Source organism: Callorhinchus milii, unplaced genomic scaffold (genome assembly GCF_018977255.1).
Source record: "Callorhinchus milii isolate IMCB2004 unplaced genomic scaffold, IMCB_Cmil_1.0 Scaffold18, whole genome shotgun sequence".
NCBI classification, from domain to species: Eukaryota; Metazoa; Chordata; class Chondrichthyes; order Chimaeriformes; family Callorhinchidae; genus Callorhinchus; species Callorhinchus milii.
Genome location: NW_024704759.1, coordinates 8,390,703 through 8,406,514, shown reverse-complemented (window position 1 = coordinate 8,406,514; position 15,812 = coordinate 8,390,703). Strand labels below are relative to the sequence as shown.

Below are 15,812 nucleotides of genomic sequence, written 5' to 3'. Positions count from 1 at the left end.
TCCCGACGTGAAAAGCGCTATATCAAATGCAAGGATTATTATTATTATTATAGAAGCCGTGGAAAGTATTAAAAAAAATACAAATGGACCCTGGTTGTAACCTCTGAAAAGAGCTAAGTCATAGATCTCAAACCTGTTTGTGTTGTAAAAAAAGTTGAAATGAACGTGAAGAATCATTTCAAATTGGGAAGGTCTCCAATGGCATAGACATGGAGTGCTTCTTTGTGCAGAACAAGTGGTCATCAATACTGTACCATAGACGATCAGTTAACTCAATGCATTCGGGACACATCGCAAAGAGAGCACATTCCTGCCTCTAAATGAAGTAGAAATACCAATTTGGCACCTAGGCAAAAGAGAGATAAAAGTGATGTTTCGTAAACTTGGTCCAAATAGCATAGCAAGGGAGAAGGATTGCACAACCTTTTCTTTGTTCCTGACTTTACAATCTTCGTAACACACTGGGACACGTGAAACTCGTCCAACAACAACAACAACTTGGATTTATATAGCATCCTCCACGCCGGACGGCGTCTCAGAGCGCTTTACAGTAACGGATCCTGGGACCGAGTCAGGGGGAGGGAGGGGAAGGTGACCAAAAGCGCGGTTGAAAAGAAAGGTCTTCAGCAGAGACCTGAAAATGGGAAGGGAGGGAGCGAGACGAAGAGAGTGAGGAAAGGAGTTCCAGAGCCTCAGGGCATAGTGGCACGGCCCTTCAGGGCTGAAGGCACGGCCGCCGAGGGTGGAGCGGAGGACTCGGGGGACAAGGAGGAGGCCGGAGGAACGAAGGCAACGGGTGCTGTTTTAAGGAGAGAGGAGGTCAGAGAAGTAGGGGGGTGCAGAGGAGTGCAGGGACTTGAATACGAGGGTGAGGATCTTGAAGTCGATCCTCTCTGGGATAGGCAGCCAGTGCAGTCTGGCAAGGACTGGGGTGATCGGGGAGCGGAGTTTCGTGCGGGTGAGAATGTGGGCAGCAGAGTTCTGAATGAGTTGGATTTTATGGATGGTAGTGGATGGGAGACCTGATCTTATAATTCTATGCACTTTGAGATGCTGCCCTGCCTGAAGAGTGCTATATAATTGTTGTGATTATAATTATCCTTGCATTTGATATAGCGCCTTATCATGTACCTTGTGATCTTGAGAATCAGTGCTAACAATAAAAAAAATGAAGGAATAAGGATTTTAAAAAATGAAATTTTCAAATATTTACAAGGGTTCTATTGATATTATTTTTGCAGGGAAACCCCTTCTCTTTATACCTAGTGTATCACAGCAATAAGGAATGATAGCCGCCAGGCCCCAACTAATTTAAAGCTTCTGTACTGAGTGGGGAATATTTTACACTGATTGCTAAAAATAGCAGCCTTTAATAGGATTTACCATCATAAGGGCATATATTAAAAAATTCACTACTTGTAGCGATCAGCATAAGTTAATCCCTAGTTTCAATATCAAGGGACTTTCAAACTTCAAATGGTAATTGTTCCGTACTAATGTAACAGCCATTCTTATCTTTATGTCACAGTTGTTTCCGAGGTGAAGAATGATGGCTTGGGTTCAGAGCAGGAGCCTTTAATAAAGAGGACGATAACTCGAGTTAAGTGAAAGACCCCTTTTACCTGCAACATTTGGGTGCCCTATCTGCAATAGAACATTGACATATCAGAAAGGGCTCAGTGAAGAACAACGAACAATGTTCTGGGACATAACCTTAGGAAATAATATCTCAGGATACAGTACATAGTTTGGGACATGATGTGCATGCAACTGTCAGGACGGTGGAAGGCGAACTGGATGGTCCTTGGTCTTCTTTCGCTGAGCAAATTCTTATGTACATAGGGCTTGATATTATAGAGAGAGGCTCACAGAGCTGAACTGATCTTTTACTGGAGGACAAAAAGATATTGCAGGGAAAACACAGATAGAGGAAAGATTTATCTAACATAATGTGCAGTGTTACTTCTCATCTGTTTCCAGTCTGCAGTGCTTTTTTATCTGCACAGGCTTTGCTGAAGTCATTGACAAAGGAGGAGATCCATCCAAACATTTCCTGCGAGTCCTGATTCTGTGGTTCTCCAAACTTCACCTGTCAGGAACATGAACAGTTGTGAGGTCGACATCATTTTAAGGGACAAATACAATTCCATGCAAATGATTGGTGGCTATTATGTTAATGTTACCAAGACATCACTGTAGAGCTTCTTCATTTCATCACATTGTTTGGACAGCTGAATGAGCTCAGCTTCATACTTCTGGATTAGACTCTGAAATTGAACAAACCAAAAAAGTGCCATTTAGTGTAAAGGTTTTCACAAGCAAAACATTTGTTGCCTGACATCTTGTTTGCTTGTGAAATGTTAGGCAACAGAAAAAAAGTATTTGTTACGGTCAAGTTTCATTGCTGATCTTTTAAACAAGATTATTTTTGCAAATACTCGGGTAAAATGACATTCCGCTCACACTGTCTTTCATCCGGCTCTCCAAACGGATTTAGCTTCCCACAAGGTAGCAAAAAGTTAACATACTAATGAGTAATGCGGGTCTGTTCCCCTACAACTCTCTCTCTCTCTCTATCTATCTATCTTTCACTTATATTCCTCTGTCAACAACAACTGCTTGCATTTCTATAGTGCACTTCACACCAGTATCGGGGAAGTGATCAAAGCCACAGTTGAAAAGGAAAGTCTTCAGGTGTGATTTGAAGGCAGGCAAAGTGGGGGGGGGGGGGGGTGGACAAAACGGAGGGATTGAAACAAGGAATTCCAGAGATTCAGGGCATAGTGGCTGAAAGTATGTGCTACTGTAACTAACCTTTTTAGTCACTGATGCAAAAAATCCGGAATTCATTACCATAATCATTTGGCAGCTGATCTCTGTTCAGCGTTTTTATTAAAATGCTGTTAAAATATAATGCACGATGCCTAAGCCACCTAGATTTTGGTTTTGATGCTGCAGTGCTTATATTGGTTGAACTGCATGTCAAACAGCCTAAGGTAACTTCAGAGATTTGCAGAACCCATAAAGGTGATCATCTCAGACGAAACTGAGATACCTGAAGGCACTTGTATAAGTGGCTGCATTATTACCATTGAACCCTGACCCTCCAGCTTTTATTATCTAATGGAAAATAGTAAATAGCACACTTTATGAAATCTCATTTAGTGAAGGTGTGAAATACAGAAATTAGCTTGTTTTGAATTACTGTGACTTCTCTCTGTAACAATCGCTGATCGAAAATAACTTTCAATGTAGCTCATTTTGTTCATGGCCTACTCATTAACTGAGAATCCAAATAAAAAAAAGTCTGTACAGTATAACACGTCCTTCACTGGAATAGTTTGGCATAAGCTTTAATGTGCATTGTTTATGATGACCACATTGACAGAGAAACCATTAAAATTGCTCTATATGCTCCTGTGTTTTATATGACAGAGAAACCATTAAAATTGCTCTATATGCTCCTGTGTTTTATATGACTTCCAAATGCAGCATTACACAGACCATTCATTGGGCTCAAAATAATATGCCTTTCACATCAAGAGGACTCTCTCTCAAAGCGCTTCACAGGATGCACTGTAAGTAGTGACTGTGTATTTTGTAGGTGAACACGGCAGCCAATGTTTGCACAGCAATGTCCCACAAACAGCCATGAAGTGAATAGCTAATTTTATTGGGGAATTTTTGGCTAGCACCCTTGGAGAAACTCTTTAACGGTCACCTGAACAAGTGGACTCAACCTTTGTTTAACCTCCAGCAACACAGCGCATCCCTAGTCCCGCATTGGCACAGGTTTTGTATCAACTCAAAGTCCCCAACGTGAGGCTTGAACCCACAAGAGGAAGAATTTGAAATCACTGCCCATTGTTTCTCTATAAAGATGTGCTGTGGAAAATTACCTTCAGTTCCTTGTAGAATTCTCTATCTGCGTTCACTTTGTTCTTCGATTTAAATATTTTTTTGTATTGATTAATTTTCTCCAACTGGTTCTTCAGAACTGTTTCAACAGGCAAACAAAGAGATGGGGTGTGAAGCATAACAGATGGAATGGGAACAATATGTTTGCTAATCCTTGTGTGTGATATAGCGCCTAAACCTATACAGCAAGATCCCCCGAATAGGCACACTTAACTTGAATGAAAGATTGTTGACCAAGAGACCAGCAGAAACTCCTTTCTTATTTTGAATCATGTCATGGGATGTGTAATGTCCACCTGAACATGAAGGTGAGACCTTGCTTAATGTCCATCACAGGATGACACCATTCAACAATTCACCATTCTGCTAGGACAGCAATTGAGCATCAGTCCAATTCCTGAAATGGAACTTGAATTCACAACACTCTGGGGGTTCACAACCCAGTGGGGAAAGTGTTACTTTCTAACAACAACAACAACAACAACTTGCATTTATATAGCTCCCCTCTCACAGGGTAGCAACCCAGAGCGCTTAAAGCCTAAGCCATTATCACTGGTGAGAATTGTCATCAGCAATGAAAAGTGAACAACAGTTCCACAGATCTGAATCTTAGGATTTATAAAGAATTACAATGCGGAGTAAACTAACTTTGTGGCGACAACAAAGCTTGTTTTCTAAAGAAACCTCAGTGTCTTGACAAGCTTTTTCCAGAAGTGAAATTGACTCATTGCATTGACATAATTACTAGCAAATACACATGTTCCACTGAGGTCCCTTTGGCTTACGTCACCAGTGAGATAAAGGGGTCTGACTGAATGGTCAGTCCTGGGATTTGCAGATACAGACTTATTTGGAGGATTTTAGTGTTTTACGATTTACATTTCCTGGGAGAGGGAGGAAAAGATGAATAGTTACAGGGGATAGGGGATGGAAAGCACTTACACTTCCATTATCAGTACAATATGGTACACATGGGTTCACCCATGATTCCACAAACAGCTGATCTCATTTGGCCATCCAGGGAGAGGCAGAAAGGGAATGAAAGCAAACTCAAGTCATGGTCTTATGGCTCCCAGCAACTAGCATGCGGATACCATCAATGAAACAAGTTCCCTGCTTCTGCTATTCATCAGAGAGTGGAGCAGAGTGAAAGTATAATCTTAAAGAGATTCTACCCCGTTTGAAAGGTGCTATATAAATGCAAGTTGTTATGTTGCAAATAGGTGAAGAAAAATTGCTTAAAAGACTTTAAAAAGTAGGCAATAAATACTCAATTGATTCATTTCTCCCGCAAAATATACACCTTACAGTACATTCTGTGAAATGCTTTGAGACGTCTCAAAGACATGTTAAGGCGCTATATCAAATGCACGCATTGTTATTATTAAGGTTTGGATGATGAGTAAATTTGGCTTTATAGGTTCCACAGGTTAAAGTCAACACCAGACTATATCATTTAGTTAATTGCCTTAAACTGCTTCCAGTGTTGGTTTGAGCCTTTTATTGTGCAGCCTCTAACTACCCATAACTGCCACAGCTATCACAATTGTTTTTTTTACAAACATTATTAAATTAATCTGGAGTCTTTATTGTTTTGACCTTCACACTGAGCGTTCTGAGAGTTAAGAACACTTTAAAGCGTAGATAAAAAGAGCCACAGTACTAAACCATTTCTAAGATCAGCTAAACTGACATCTTAATTATTCATTATCTGCATTAAACAAATTTTTAAACTGATCCATGGAAAAAAAATGGTTTGCACACAAAGATTTGAAGCCTGGGGCGTACATAAATTGCAAATGATGCTGTTGCATTTAGACCCAAGTGCGACATCAATTATAGGAAGCCAGCACGCAACTGTTCAGAACAGGCAGATTTTCTAGATTTCTAGAATTGCACAGAACATAGGGAATTAGGATTGTGTTACCTCTGATGACCAAATGGCAGTGGGAGTGAGAAGGCGGACTCCTACGAGCTTAACAGCACCACCTAGCAGATACTTAGCCACCCTACAGCTGTCTGCGAGAACCAAATTGCAGTACATTATCGAAATGTAATGGCTGCAAATTTACCTTAAAACAGTAAGGTTCAGACAATATGAAAAACTAAGGTATCTAAGGCAGTCACACTACACTAGGTTGCCATCAGCGAGGCCAAAACAGCAGTCTCAAACAGTCCAATCACATGAGGCATATTTGGGAATGTGTTAAAACCAACTAGTTTATTAAACAGCAGGAACATTTTGGAGACAACTACTGTATATAACTGCTGAGGAATAGGGCTGGCAAGACCAAAGGAAATGCCCCATCATCTCATGGTCTAGTGACATTGTCCCTGCTGGTTACCCATCTATAGAACAAATGAACTCTGTAAAGCACAGTGAGTGTCACAGATTTATAATAATTATAAAATTGAAAATACATAAAATTCACAGACTGGGGTGCAATGCAGTACCAGGACACTGGGAGGGGGAGCTGATGCATTGTCAAATGTTGTCGTCCTTCAATGGACATTAAGCCAAGGCTCCCACCTGCCTCTTTAGGAACCACTAACAATAATTCAGAGTTGCTAACGGGGAAATATGCTGATGACTGCTGGAGCATCACAGCACAGCACAGCAGGCACCTAAAATCTCTTCCTAAAGCAGATTTTCAAGTTGAGCGTTGTCATTCCCATTCTACTTTTCTAAAAACTGTATCAACATTGAATGAATTCTAGACACATTCACTAGCACAAGCCAGGATCAACTCCCAGATCCCTGCCAGCCTCAGCGATTCAAGCCTTGTTTATTGTAGCAAAAATCTTAGATTTGTCCTAAAATTAATCCCGCAGTCTCAACATCTCAAAGTGTCACGTTCTGAATAATGACTGGTGTTGGGACTTTCCTCTCGGGTAAATCACCTAACAAAGTCAAATGCACAAGGATGATTTCCAAAGTAAACTCAACTCATGAGGCCCTGATGCTCCAACCCCTGGGGTGAACACCTTCCTCCTTCATTAAAAATATATTCCATTATGTTCAGTTTAAAAGCTAAAACAAATTTAAGTATATGCATGTACACAACACGCATGCATTCCTTGACTAAGGTAACAAGTGCATGCAAATTGCACAATGCCTGGCTGTTCCTGCTAATGTATCGCCACTAAACAAGCATCTGGGTATTTTACAGAAGTTGCTGGGAGCTCTCAGGAGATCAAGCAGCATCTATGGAGAAAGGAAAGTGAGTCAACGTTTCGAATGCACAACCCTTTGTCAGAGCCCATCAGGGATTAGCCTCGGTTGTGGATCCGAAATGTTGACTCGCTTTCCTTTTTCCATAGATGCTGCCTGGCCTGCTGAGTGTTCCCAGCGACTTCTGTTTTTGTTTCAGATTTCCAGCATCTGCAGCATTTTGCGTTTTGTTTTCTGTGTATTTTATCCTGAAGCACAAAACTGGATTTCAACAATAATGCGCATTCTGATGACTTAAATATAACAGAGAGACTGAGAGTGGAAGAGCAAGAGAGACAGACGGACAGACAGACAGAAAGAGGCAAAGAAACACTTAAGAGAGAGAGAGAGAGAGATAGAGACAGACAGACAGACAGACAGACAGACAGACAGACAGACAGACAGACAGACAGAAAGAAACAGAAAGCACACGTGCAGAGAGAGTGAGAGCGAGACATGCTGACAAACCCACACAGAAAAATAGGCAGAGTGAAATCACTTTTGGTAAATGGGACTCGTATCCAATGTAACTTACAGACAGTAAGCCAAAGCGATAAATAAAAATAAAGAACGTGTGACAAATGGTCTGTTTAAATTGCTGGAGTGAGCGGAACCAATTCCAGAGGTAATGTGCTGGGAGAGGCAGCCTGCAAACACAAGGTACCACTTTTCTTAAAAAGCATGGTGGAAATTTTGCATAAACATATCTTAAGGTTTAAAATGCAAAATCCCATGGAAGAATCCCAAATTGAATATCTTGGGAAAACGTGTGAAGAATTTGACAGCTTTAAACGAATGCTGTGGCACGTGTTATTCTAGGTACATACAATTACTAGAAGAGAACAATTTCACAGAAGTATAAACATGCCAAAAATTATTCAAACACAATCTGTCTTCCATGAATTCTCGATCTGAGACTCGTACTGACACTCATCTTTGGACGAGTTTTCCCTGTTTTCTCGTTTGTGGCAGAAGTGTCACACAAACAGCCATGCAATACAAAACTACATTTGTGAGGGATTAGGACCCGAGCGGGAGGGTTGGGATAAGTGAAGGTGGAGGGCAGAAAGGTGGTCGGAGGCACGGTCGAAGAGGAAGGTCTTGAGGTGTGCCTTAAAGGAGGCAAGGGAGGGAGCGAGGGAATGTGGGATGAAGTTCCAGAGGGTGGGGGCAGAGATGCTGAATGCCCGACCACTGATGGTGGGGCAGGCAGAATGGGGACATGGAGCAGGCCAGAGCCTGCTGAGCGGAGGGAGCTGATAGTTTGATAAGGGGTTAGCAGGTTGGAGAGGTAGGAGGGGGCAGGGCCACGGAGGGCCTTGAAGGTGAAGATGAGAATTTTGAACTCGTTCCTCTTGAGGGATGGGGAGCCAGTGGAGCTGAGCGATGGGGGTCACGGAGCCTGGTGAAGGAGAGGACACAAGCCTCAGAGTTCTGGAAGATCTGCAGCTTGTGGAGGGAAGAGTTGGGAAGGCCGACAAGCATTGGCATAGTCGAGCCAGGTTGTAATGAAGGCATGTATGAGGATTCGACGGCCTGAGGGGTGAGACTATGAGGGGGAGTCGGGTAATGTCGTGGAATTGGGGAAAGGCAGAGCGGGTCAGAGCACAGATGTACGGGAGAAAGGACAGTTGAGGGTCAAACAAAACGCCTAGGTTCCTGACTGGCTTGGTGAAGTGGAGTGTGCATCCTTGGATCCCGATATTGTCAGTGCCTGAGGTGCAAGCCATGAGCCGGATGACCATTCAATCCAGAGGGGTATTAGTCAGGAGTCTGGAAGATACTCCCTTCTGTCTTCAAATAGTGCCATGGGATCTTTAATGTCCTCCCAAACAGGCAGACAGGACCTCCGTTTAACATCTCACCCGAAAGACGGCATCTAGCAAAAATTCAGCACTCCCCAAGTACAATACAATACCCAATTCACATTTATACAGCGCCCTTTTCCCATCGGCAGCATGTCGCAAAGTGCGTTCCCTGAGCTGGCTGGGCAAGGGAAGAGACGACCAAAAGCGTGGTCAAAGAGGTACTTTTTGTCCTTTGAGGCGTACTTTTTAAATTGTTGTTCTTTAAAATCATTAGAAGGTTTCTGCAACATCATTATTTTACCAGGATTATGGGAAGATTAATCACAAATGATCAGCACATAAGACAAGAGAAAGCTCCATAATCCATTCTTATTTCAAATTGATTGTTCACCTACCATCCACTTCAGCAATGAGACCTTTAATTGAAGCTAGGAAGAAACAGAAAGAATTCACAATAAAAAATGGGACCCAATTTACTTTGCTCTTTTACAAATCCTAAATTCCAACTAGTCTTAGACTGTAAAACCATTTTGTCATAAAATTGCCCGGAATTCAGTCTCAGTTAGAAGTCTTAACTTAGTGTTCTGAAATTGAGACTGAACTTTAGAATTTTGTACAATCCTGTACTATTTTTAAGACTAGTCCTTAAGACTAAGACTAACCTTAAAACCACAGGCTAATGTTAGGTGGTGTTTCACGGCTCAGAATGCTTTTGGTGTAAATGTAAACTCACCGCCTGGCACAGCTTCAAATTCAGTCAACTCCTGCGTAAAGGTTGTCAAGGCCGGTTCCTGCAGCATAATCTGTTCGATGAGGGCATGGAGTACAGTGAATGTTCGGTCCTTCCCTCGGATCTCTACCAGCTGAAACAATAAGATCTGCATCAGTATGTGAGTATTTACAACACGCTCGGGACAGTTGCTAATCAGTCTGTTTCTTTCAAGGTGTCACGTTAGCTCAGTTAGTAGCACTCTCGCCTCTGGGTCAGAAGGTTGTGAATTCAACCCACCTCTTTCGGTTGGCCAACAAAATAATCATAGAAATAACAAAACAGCAATTATGTGCCATAAATCAAGAAATATTCAATCAAGAAACATTTACTTTGCAGGTCAAAGAGGTTAGCCACCACTGATCTAGGCTGATACTCCAGTGCACTGCTGGGGGTGTGGGTGGTGGAGTCTTTGTCGAAGGTGGATGAGACATTCTGGAAGGATGAAATCAAGTGGTTCGAAGGATCTTCTTATTCCAAACCAAAATTAGTATTGGTATGAAAGGATAGTATAATATCAGACAGGAACTCAGTCTCAGAAGGCACTCTGGGACGCTACTCTGCATGAGTGGTACTATATAAATGCAAGTTGTTGTTATTTGAAGTCCGAGACTTCCCACATTTCAGGCCTCCCCTGTCTGAAATATCCACTTAGTTTACAAGCAACAACAGCCGTTTGCAAGTCCACAACCTACTTTGGTCAGGGATGAAAGTCGAAATCCTTTTATCTTCTCCTTCCTGGCATTCTCGTTCAAAAAGTTACCGATAGCGAGCAGGTGGCCGAGCACAGACACAAACATTCTGCTCTCCAACAGCTGAGAGCAGGCTTTTATCTTGTGATTTAACAGCTGAAATGAAAAGCAAAGTGAGGAGAGAAAACATCATGTTTGGGGAATTTATCAAGCATCAATGCCTCATCATCACGCGTTTACGGCGGGATTGTAACACAAAGAATTGTTGAAATGATCGGCATACAGTGCACCATCAGTGCTGTTGAACTCCAGTCACACCCGTAAACAAAAGTAACGATATATACTAATACATTTATTATGCAGAGAGGACGTCTCAAAGCACTTCGCACTGCTGGCCTGGGACCCAAGCCAGGGCTGGGAGCTGAAGATGGTGGAGAGGCAAAAGATGACCGAAAGCATCGTCAAAGAGGTAAGTCTTGAGGTGGGCTTTGAATGTAGAATGGAGGGAGTGAGTCAGAGGGATGGACTTCCAGAGAGGGGAAGATGGCTGAAAGCTTGCCCATCGATTGAGGGGGTCTTATAAGGCGGAGGACTTGAAGCAGGGCTGTGTTTGTTGAGCAAAGAGAATGAGCAAATTGGCAAACTACAACAGCAACAACAACAAATTTACATTTGTAGAGCGCCTTTCACGTCGAGAGGACGTCCCAAAGCGCTGAGCACACAATGCAACATAGTTCACTTGAACTTTCTGCAAATTGTAAGCTGAGACTTCTTCGAAACTCAGCATGCATTTGCGCAACCTAAACAGGACTTGTATAAAGGTGCGTGGACTGTGAATGTGGGATTGGATCTCAGCCTTCTCCAGAGCAGCAGATTTCCTCATTAAAACAATTAAGTCAATGTGCCAGATCTACAGAACCTGCTGTGAAGAGGCATTGCGCATGTGAAACCTTAATTAAACTAACCTCAGTTACAGCCACAAGGTTCTGAAAATGAATATCTCGTCAGGCACAGATTTTCTGTGAAAGATATTGAGCACGGAGCACTCCAGGTATGAATTTCAAGAGGTTTCTCAAAAGAATGCACTTTTAATCCTAGCAGTGCAACACTTTACCGCACATAAAGAATAAAAATAATATCCTGGAAGAAACCTATGACAATGAGGTCTCATTGTAACAATAATTTGTTTCAGCTCAACGTGGTCACGTATGTCTTGATGACTGTAACATTTCCTGGCATTTCCCTGAATATAACACAGATAAGTTTCTTTTCAGCTACACTTAAGGTTTCAGGTGTTTCTCTTAAGATAATTGTTTTCCATCATTTCTTTCAAAAAGCCTTTTTAGAAAATACTGTCAAACTCCACTGTGGTCAAAAAGATGTCTTCCTAACTCAAAACATGAAATCTAACTGATGACAACTCCTTTTGATATTGTTTTGTATGGTTGTTGCTCTTCTGAGCGATTGCGGCAGACAATTTGCACACAGCACTGTCCCACAAACAGCCAAGGATTGAGTAACCAATTTTTATCTGGGGAATTGTTGGCAAGGATACCGGGACAAACCTCCTTCTTTTTGAACAGTGCCATGGGATCATTACTATCCACCTGAACAGGCACAAACAGAACCTCAAATTAACGTCTCATCTGAAGTGTGGCACCTCCAATGATGCAGCACTGTGGTGCAGTGACAGCCTAGACTGCATGGATAAATGATTTTGGCGTAGCAATAGAAGCGAATGAAATTCAAAAGCACACACAACTCATTTTTTCAGATCAACTCTCATGTAGCTAACTGCCACGTGTTTTTTTACTTTACATCATCAATTTAGAAGCCATCAAATAACTGCTTCCCTCCATCATTCTGTATTGAGCTCTTGTAACAACCGGAGTGAATTACCACATTTCGATTGTAAACGTCTACAATCTCATTCACGGTGTCTCAGTCACTGTAGTTACGCAACAACTGAGAAGATTGTACCTCTATATTACATTACTGGAGGATGTGAGAAGAGAGAAAGACATGCAAGACTATATAAATATAACTTGCATTGTACTGTACATGAGTATCTGATAGCATCATCACACATCACTACTTACCGGCTGAAGATTGCGCATACTAACAGGAAGCTCTCGTACGGTAACTATCAAATCCAGTCTCTGCCTTAGGTAGGTTATATGGCACATCTATAGGGGAAGTAAAATAATGTTTACCATCATTTTGTGAGCAACTGAATAAGATACATCATAATTTAATTCTGTAAATTAGCAACGCAGTTTAATCATCACTTTCGACAGGAACGTTAAAGCCAATTCTCATAGTGGTGTCACATCGCAGTGCTACATTGTATGACGTGGGATTCAAAACATAATCCCAGAACAATACTTTTGAATGCATCAAGACAAGAAAGCAAGAAGATGTAGGTTTAGAGTTGCCAAGGGCAATTTCAGGTCAGACACCAAGAGGATAATTAACGGGAAGGGTGGTTGAGGCTGGGTCGCTGGACCCATTTTAAAACAAAATAGGTTATAGGGTGGGTTGTCTGGAGGATGAGGTTTAAGGGCCAAAGGGTCTTCTTCATCTGAACCTCTCTAATGATCTTTGCTCCTGTGGCAATAGCAATTATCTTAATTTGCTGACTTCTCGCCAACGATTCTCTGATCAGTGGAAGTAAGTTTCCCTCATCGACTCTTATCACAATCTCTCAGAATTTTAATGACCTCCATCAGGTCTCCCTTCAACCTGCTCTGTTCTGATGAAAATATTCCCAGTTTCTCCCCGTAACTCAGATGCCTTAGCTCACGTATGAATTTGGTTGTCCATCACCAAATCTACTCCAAAACCACGATGTGTTTAATGCTTAACAGGATTCCACATAAAGAACATCAGCTGTTCACCTACAAAATTACAGTCATCGCAGTAACATGCGGTGCAGCGATTTGAGACATCCTCCCAATGTCAAATGTAAGCATTATGATTATTGTGGTATAGATCGTGTTCTGTAAAAGCAATGGATCATTTGAATTGTGACATAACTATAACATGGATTTGTTCAGTGCGAATGCAAACTCAGCCGCCAGTCAACCACCCCCCCTCCCCCCCACTACCGAATGCCGCAAAGTTGAATGAGCCCTCCCTCACCGTCATCATATATTGGTCCACAATATGCAGGTCACTATGACGGCCAGAGTAAGATTTGTACTTTTCTACATCATCTGGTGTGGGAACATATCTGAAAACACAAATGTCACAAAGGATGAGAAGAACACCTTTCATTCTGTTATAAATACAGCTGTGCAATGTGCAATGTCAATGATTATGAGTGATTGGGAATTGTTTGCTCTAGGTGGATCATCTCAAATCAACTAAATAGCTATACTTTGGAAATGTAGAAACTAAATTACTATACTTTACATTTCTTTTAGACAGATTCCATATGATATACTTACTGGTTTCATACAATTACATTATCTATACATGATTAATTATATTATCCAGTGATCATTTTGTCCAGATTAACCAGATTAATTTCACCCACAAAATAAACCGTCAATTCACTTTACAGCATATCCGGTGAAGTGCTTTGAGACGTCTTGAAGACGTGATAAGGCGTTATATCAACTGCAAGGATTATTATTATTTTTACAGAAACAGACCACTCAGCCCAACAAGTCCATGCTGGTGTTTGTACTCTACATGAGCCTCCACCTAATCCCCTTTTCCAATCTCCCTTTCCCATACCCCTCTATTCCCTTCTCCCTCATGTATGCAACTTTCTCAAATTACATTAACCTGCGTGGCAGATAGAATCTTCTAATCCCCTCCACATAACAGTTTTCCCAACATAATATTATTGTAGAAATACAAAGGTGACTTAGTGAGACAAAATATACAAGTGAGTGAAACTTAAGTTATTTTCAGCAGTCCAAATACATGACTTACTTTGTGGTCACAAACTTTTTATATCACAATAACAACAAACAATTATACAGTGTCCTTCACGCCGGATGGCATTTCAGTGCACAGTACAATTGGGTTGCATGCTGGACAAGGGAGCACGTTGTTGTTGTAGTGAGGTTTGTATTATCAGGATCTTTCCATTGGCAGGCTGTAGCACTAGGTAACCTGCTTGTCTGATCTCTCTCAGTGAAGCGTTTTCTTGTATCTTACCTTACCCAAAATTCGATCTGAAATGTTTTTATCAAGGGAGGAAAGGCATGAGCTGCTGCAGTCACTGAAGGGGACTGGTAGAGAGCATCTACACAGACATATCCAGGGAGTTTGGTATTTCCAATACAATGTAATACAAATTTACATTTATACAGCACCTTTCATATCGGGGTCAGATGTCACAACAAGCTTATCAGTGCTGGGCACCCGAACTAAAATGCTTCACAGAATATACCATAAAGTGAATCGACTGTATATTTTGTAGGCAAAATGCGGCAGCCGTTACTTCACAATATTGATCATAAAAGATGTTTCCCCTCCATCAAACCCCCTCATATATACTGTGAGGATACATGAGGATGATCTGCAGGAGACAAGATGAAGGCTGGCGGTAGAATTGGGCTAGAATTTATGTCCCCGGAGCCCTCATAATGCATTCAGTTTACATGCTAAAAATTCATCAGATGAAAAGCTTAAAAAGCTGGGTTTAATGGTGCACTTTATTCCTATGTGCTTTGGTTCCAGTGCAGTTGGAAACAACGCAAGTGTTCTTCTTTCCTATCAGCATGCAATAGAACTTTGAAAGTTCTTTTATGCTTTCACCATTGGCTTTCACATGGATTTTAATGGGGAAAATAATATATACACAAAAAGTGAGCGCTTGCTAAACTCATCTTAATGGAAAAAAGTGACTCTCGTTCTGCAAGTACTTATCTTTTCTAGTATGGAACCGATTAAAGTGGTGCTTTAACTCCCCTTCTCTAATTATGTGGGGGTTTGTGGGGCAAGGTGCTCAGTCGGTGCTTTGTTCTGCTCTGAGTGTGTCTCCAATCTGCTCACCTCGGTGTGTAGGAGCTTGCTGGGTGCTACAGTTTGATGCTCCAGCGAAATGCCTGGCATTGTGAGGCAAGTCATTTTCTTCTGTGATTTCAGATTGCTTTGTTGGCATGACTGAATGCATGCTATACAGAATGTAATTTTTCATTTTATACCAAAACTGATCTAGAAGCAAATCTTTTCTCCCTGTTTCTCTCTAGGGCTTGCAAGTTGAAATAACGCTTGACACCATTAAATAAGGGCCATCTATCGCTTTACTCCACTGTAAAATATTGTTTTATAAAATACATCTGAAGGGACAATATAAGCAGCACATGCTGAGTGGTTTGTCCATGAAAAATATACCGTTTACATTGTTAAGCAGACAGCTCACTCTTTGAGAATATTTGCAGACAGTAAATGATGTA

At 41.5% G+C, this 15,812-nt stretch overlaps 1 protein-coding gene across 1 annotated transcript in view; it reads right to left on the bottom strand.

Annotated features, from left to right (window-relative positions):
• Window positions 1–1,088: 1,088 nt before the first annotated feature.
• LOC103191116 (formin-H) overlaps window positions 1,089–15,812 on the bottom strand; it is a 28,184-nt gene continuing 13,460 nt past the window's right edge. Inside the window, exons 10-17 of the mRNA XM_007912072.2 lie at window positions 13,540–13,630; window positions 12,498–12,584; window positions 10,402–10,554; window positions 9,671–9,800; window positions 9,333–9,365; window positions 3,900–3,997; window positions 2,184–2,267; window positions 1,089–2,089 (exon numbers count right to left, since the gene is read on the bottom strand). Coding sequence (XP_007910263.1) covers window positions 1,967–2,089; window positions 2,184–2,267; window positions 3,900–3,997; window positions 9,333–9,365; window positions 9,671–9,800; window positions 10,402–10,554; window positions 12,498–12,584; window positions 13,540–13,630 — 799 coding nt within the window. The 3' untranslated portion in view covers window positions 1,089–1,966. The remainder of the gene's footprint in view (window positions 2,090–2,183; window positions 2,268–3,899; window positions 3,998–9,332; window positions 9,366–9,670; window positions 9,801–10,401; window positions 10,555–12,497; window positions 12,585–13,539; window positions 13,631–15,812) is intronic.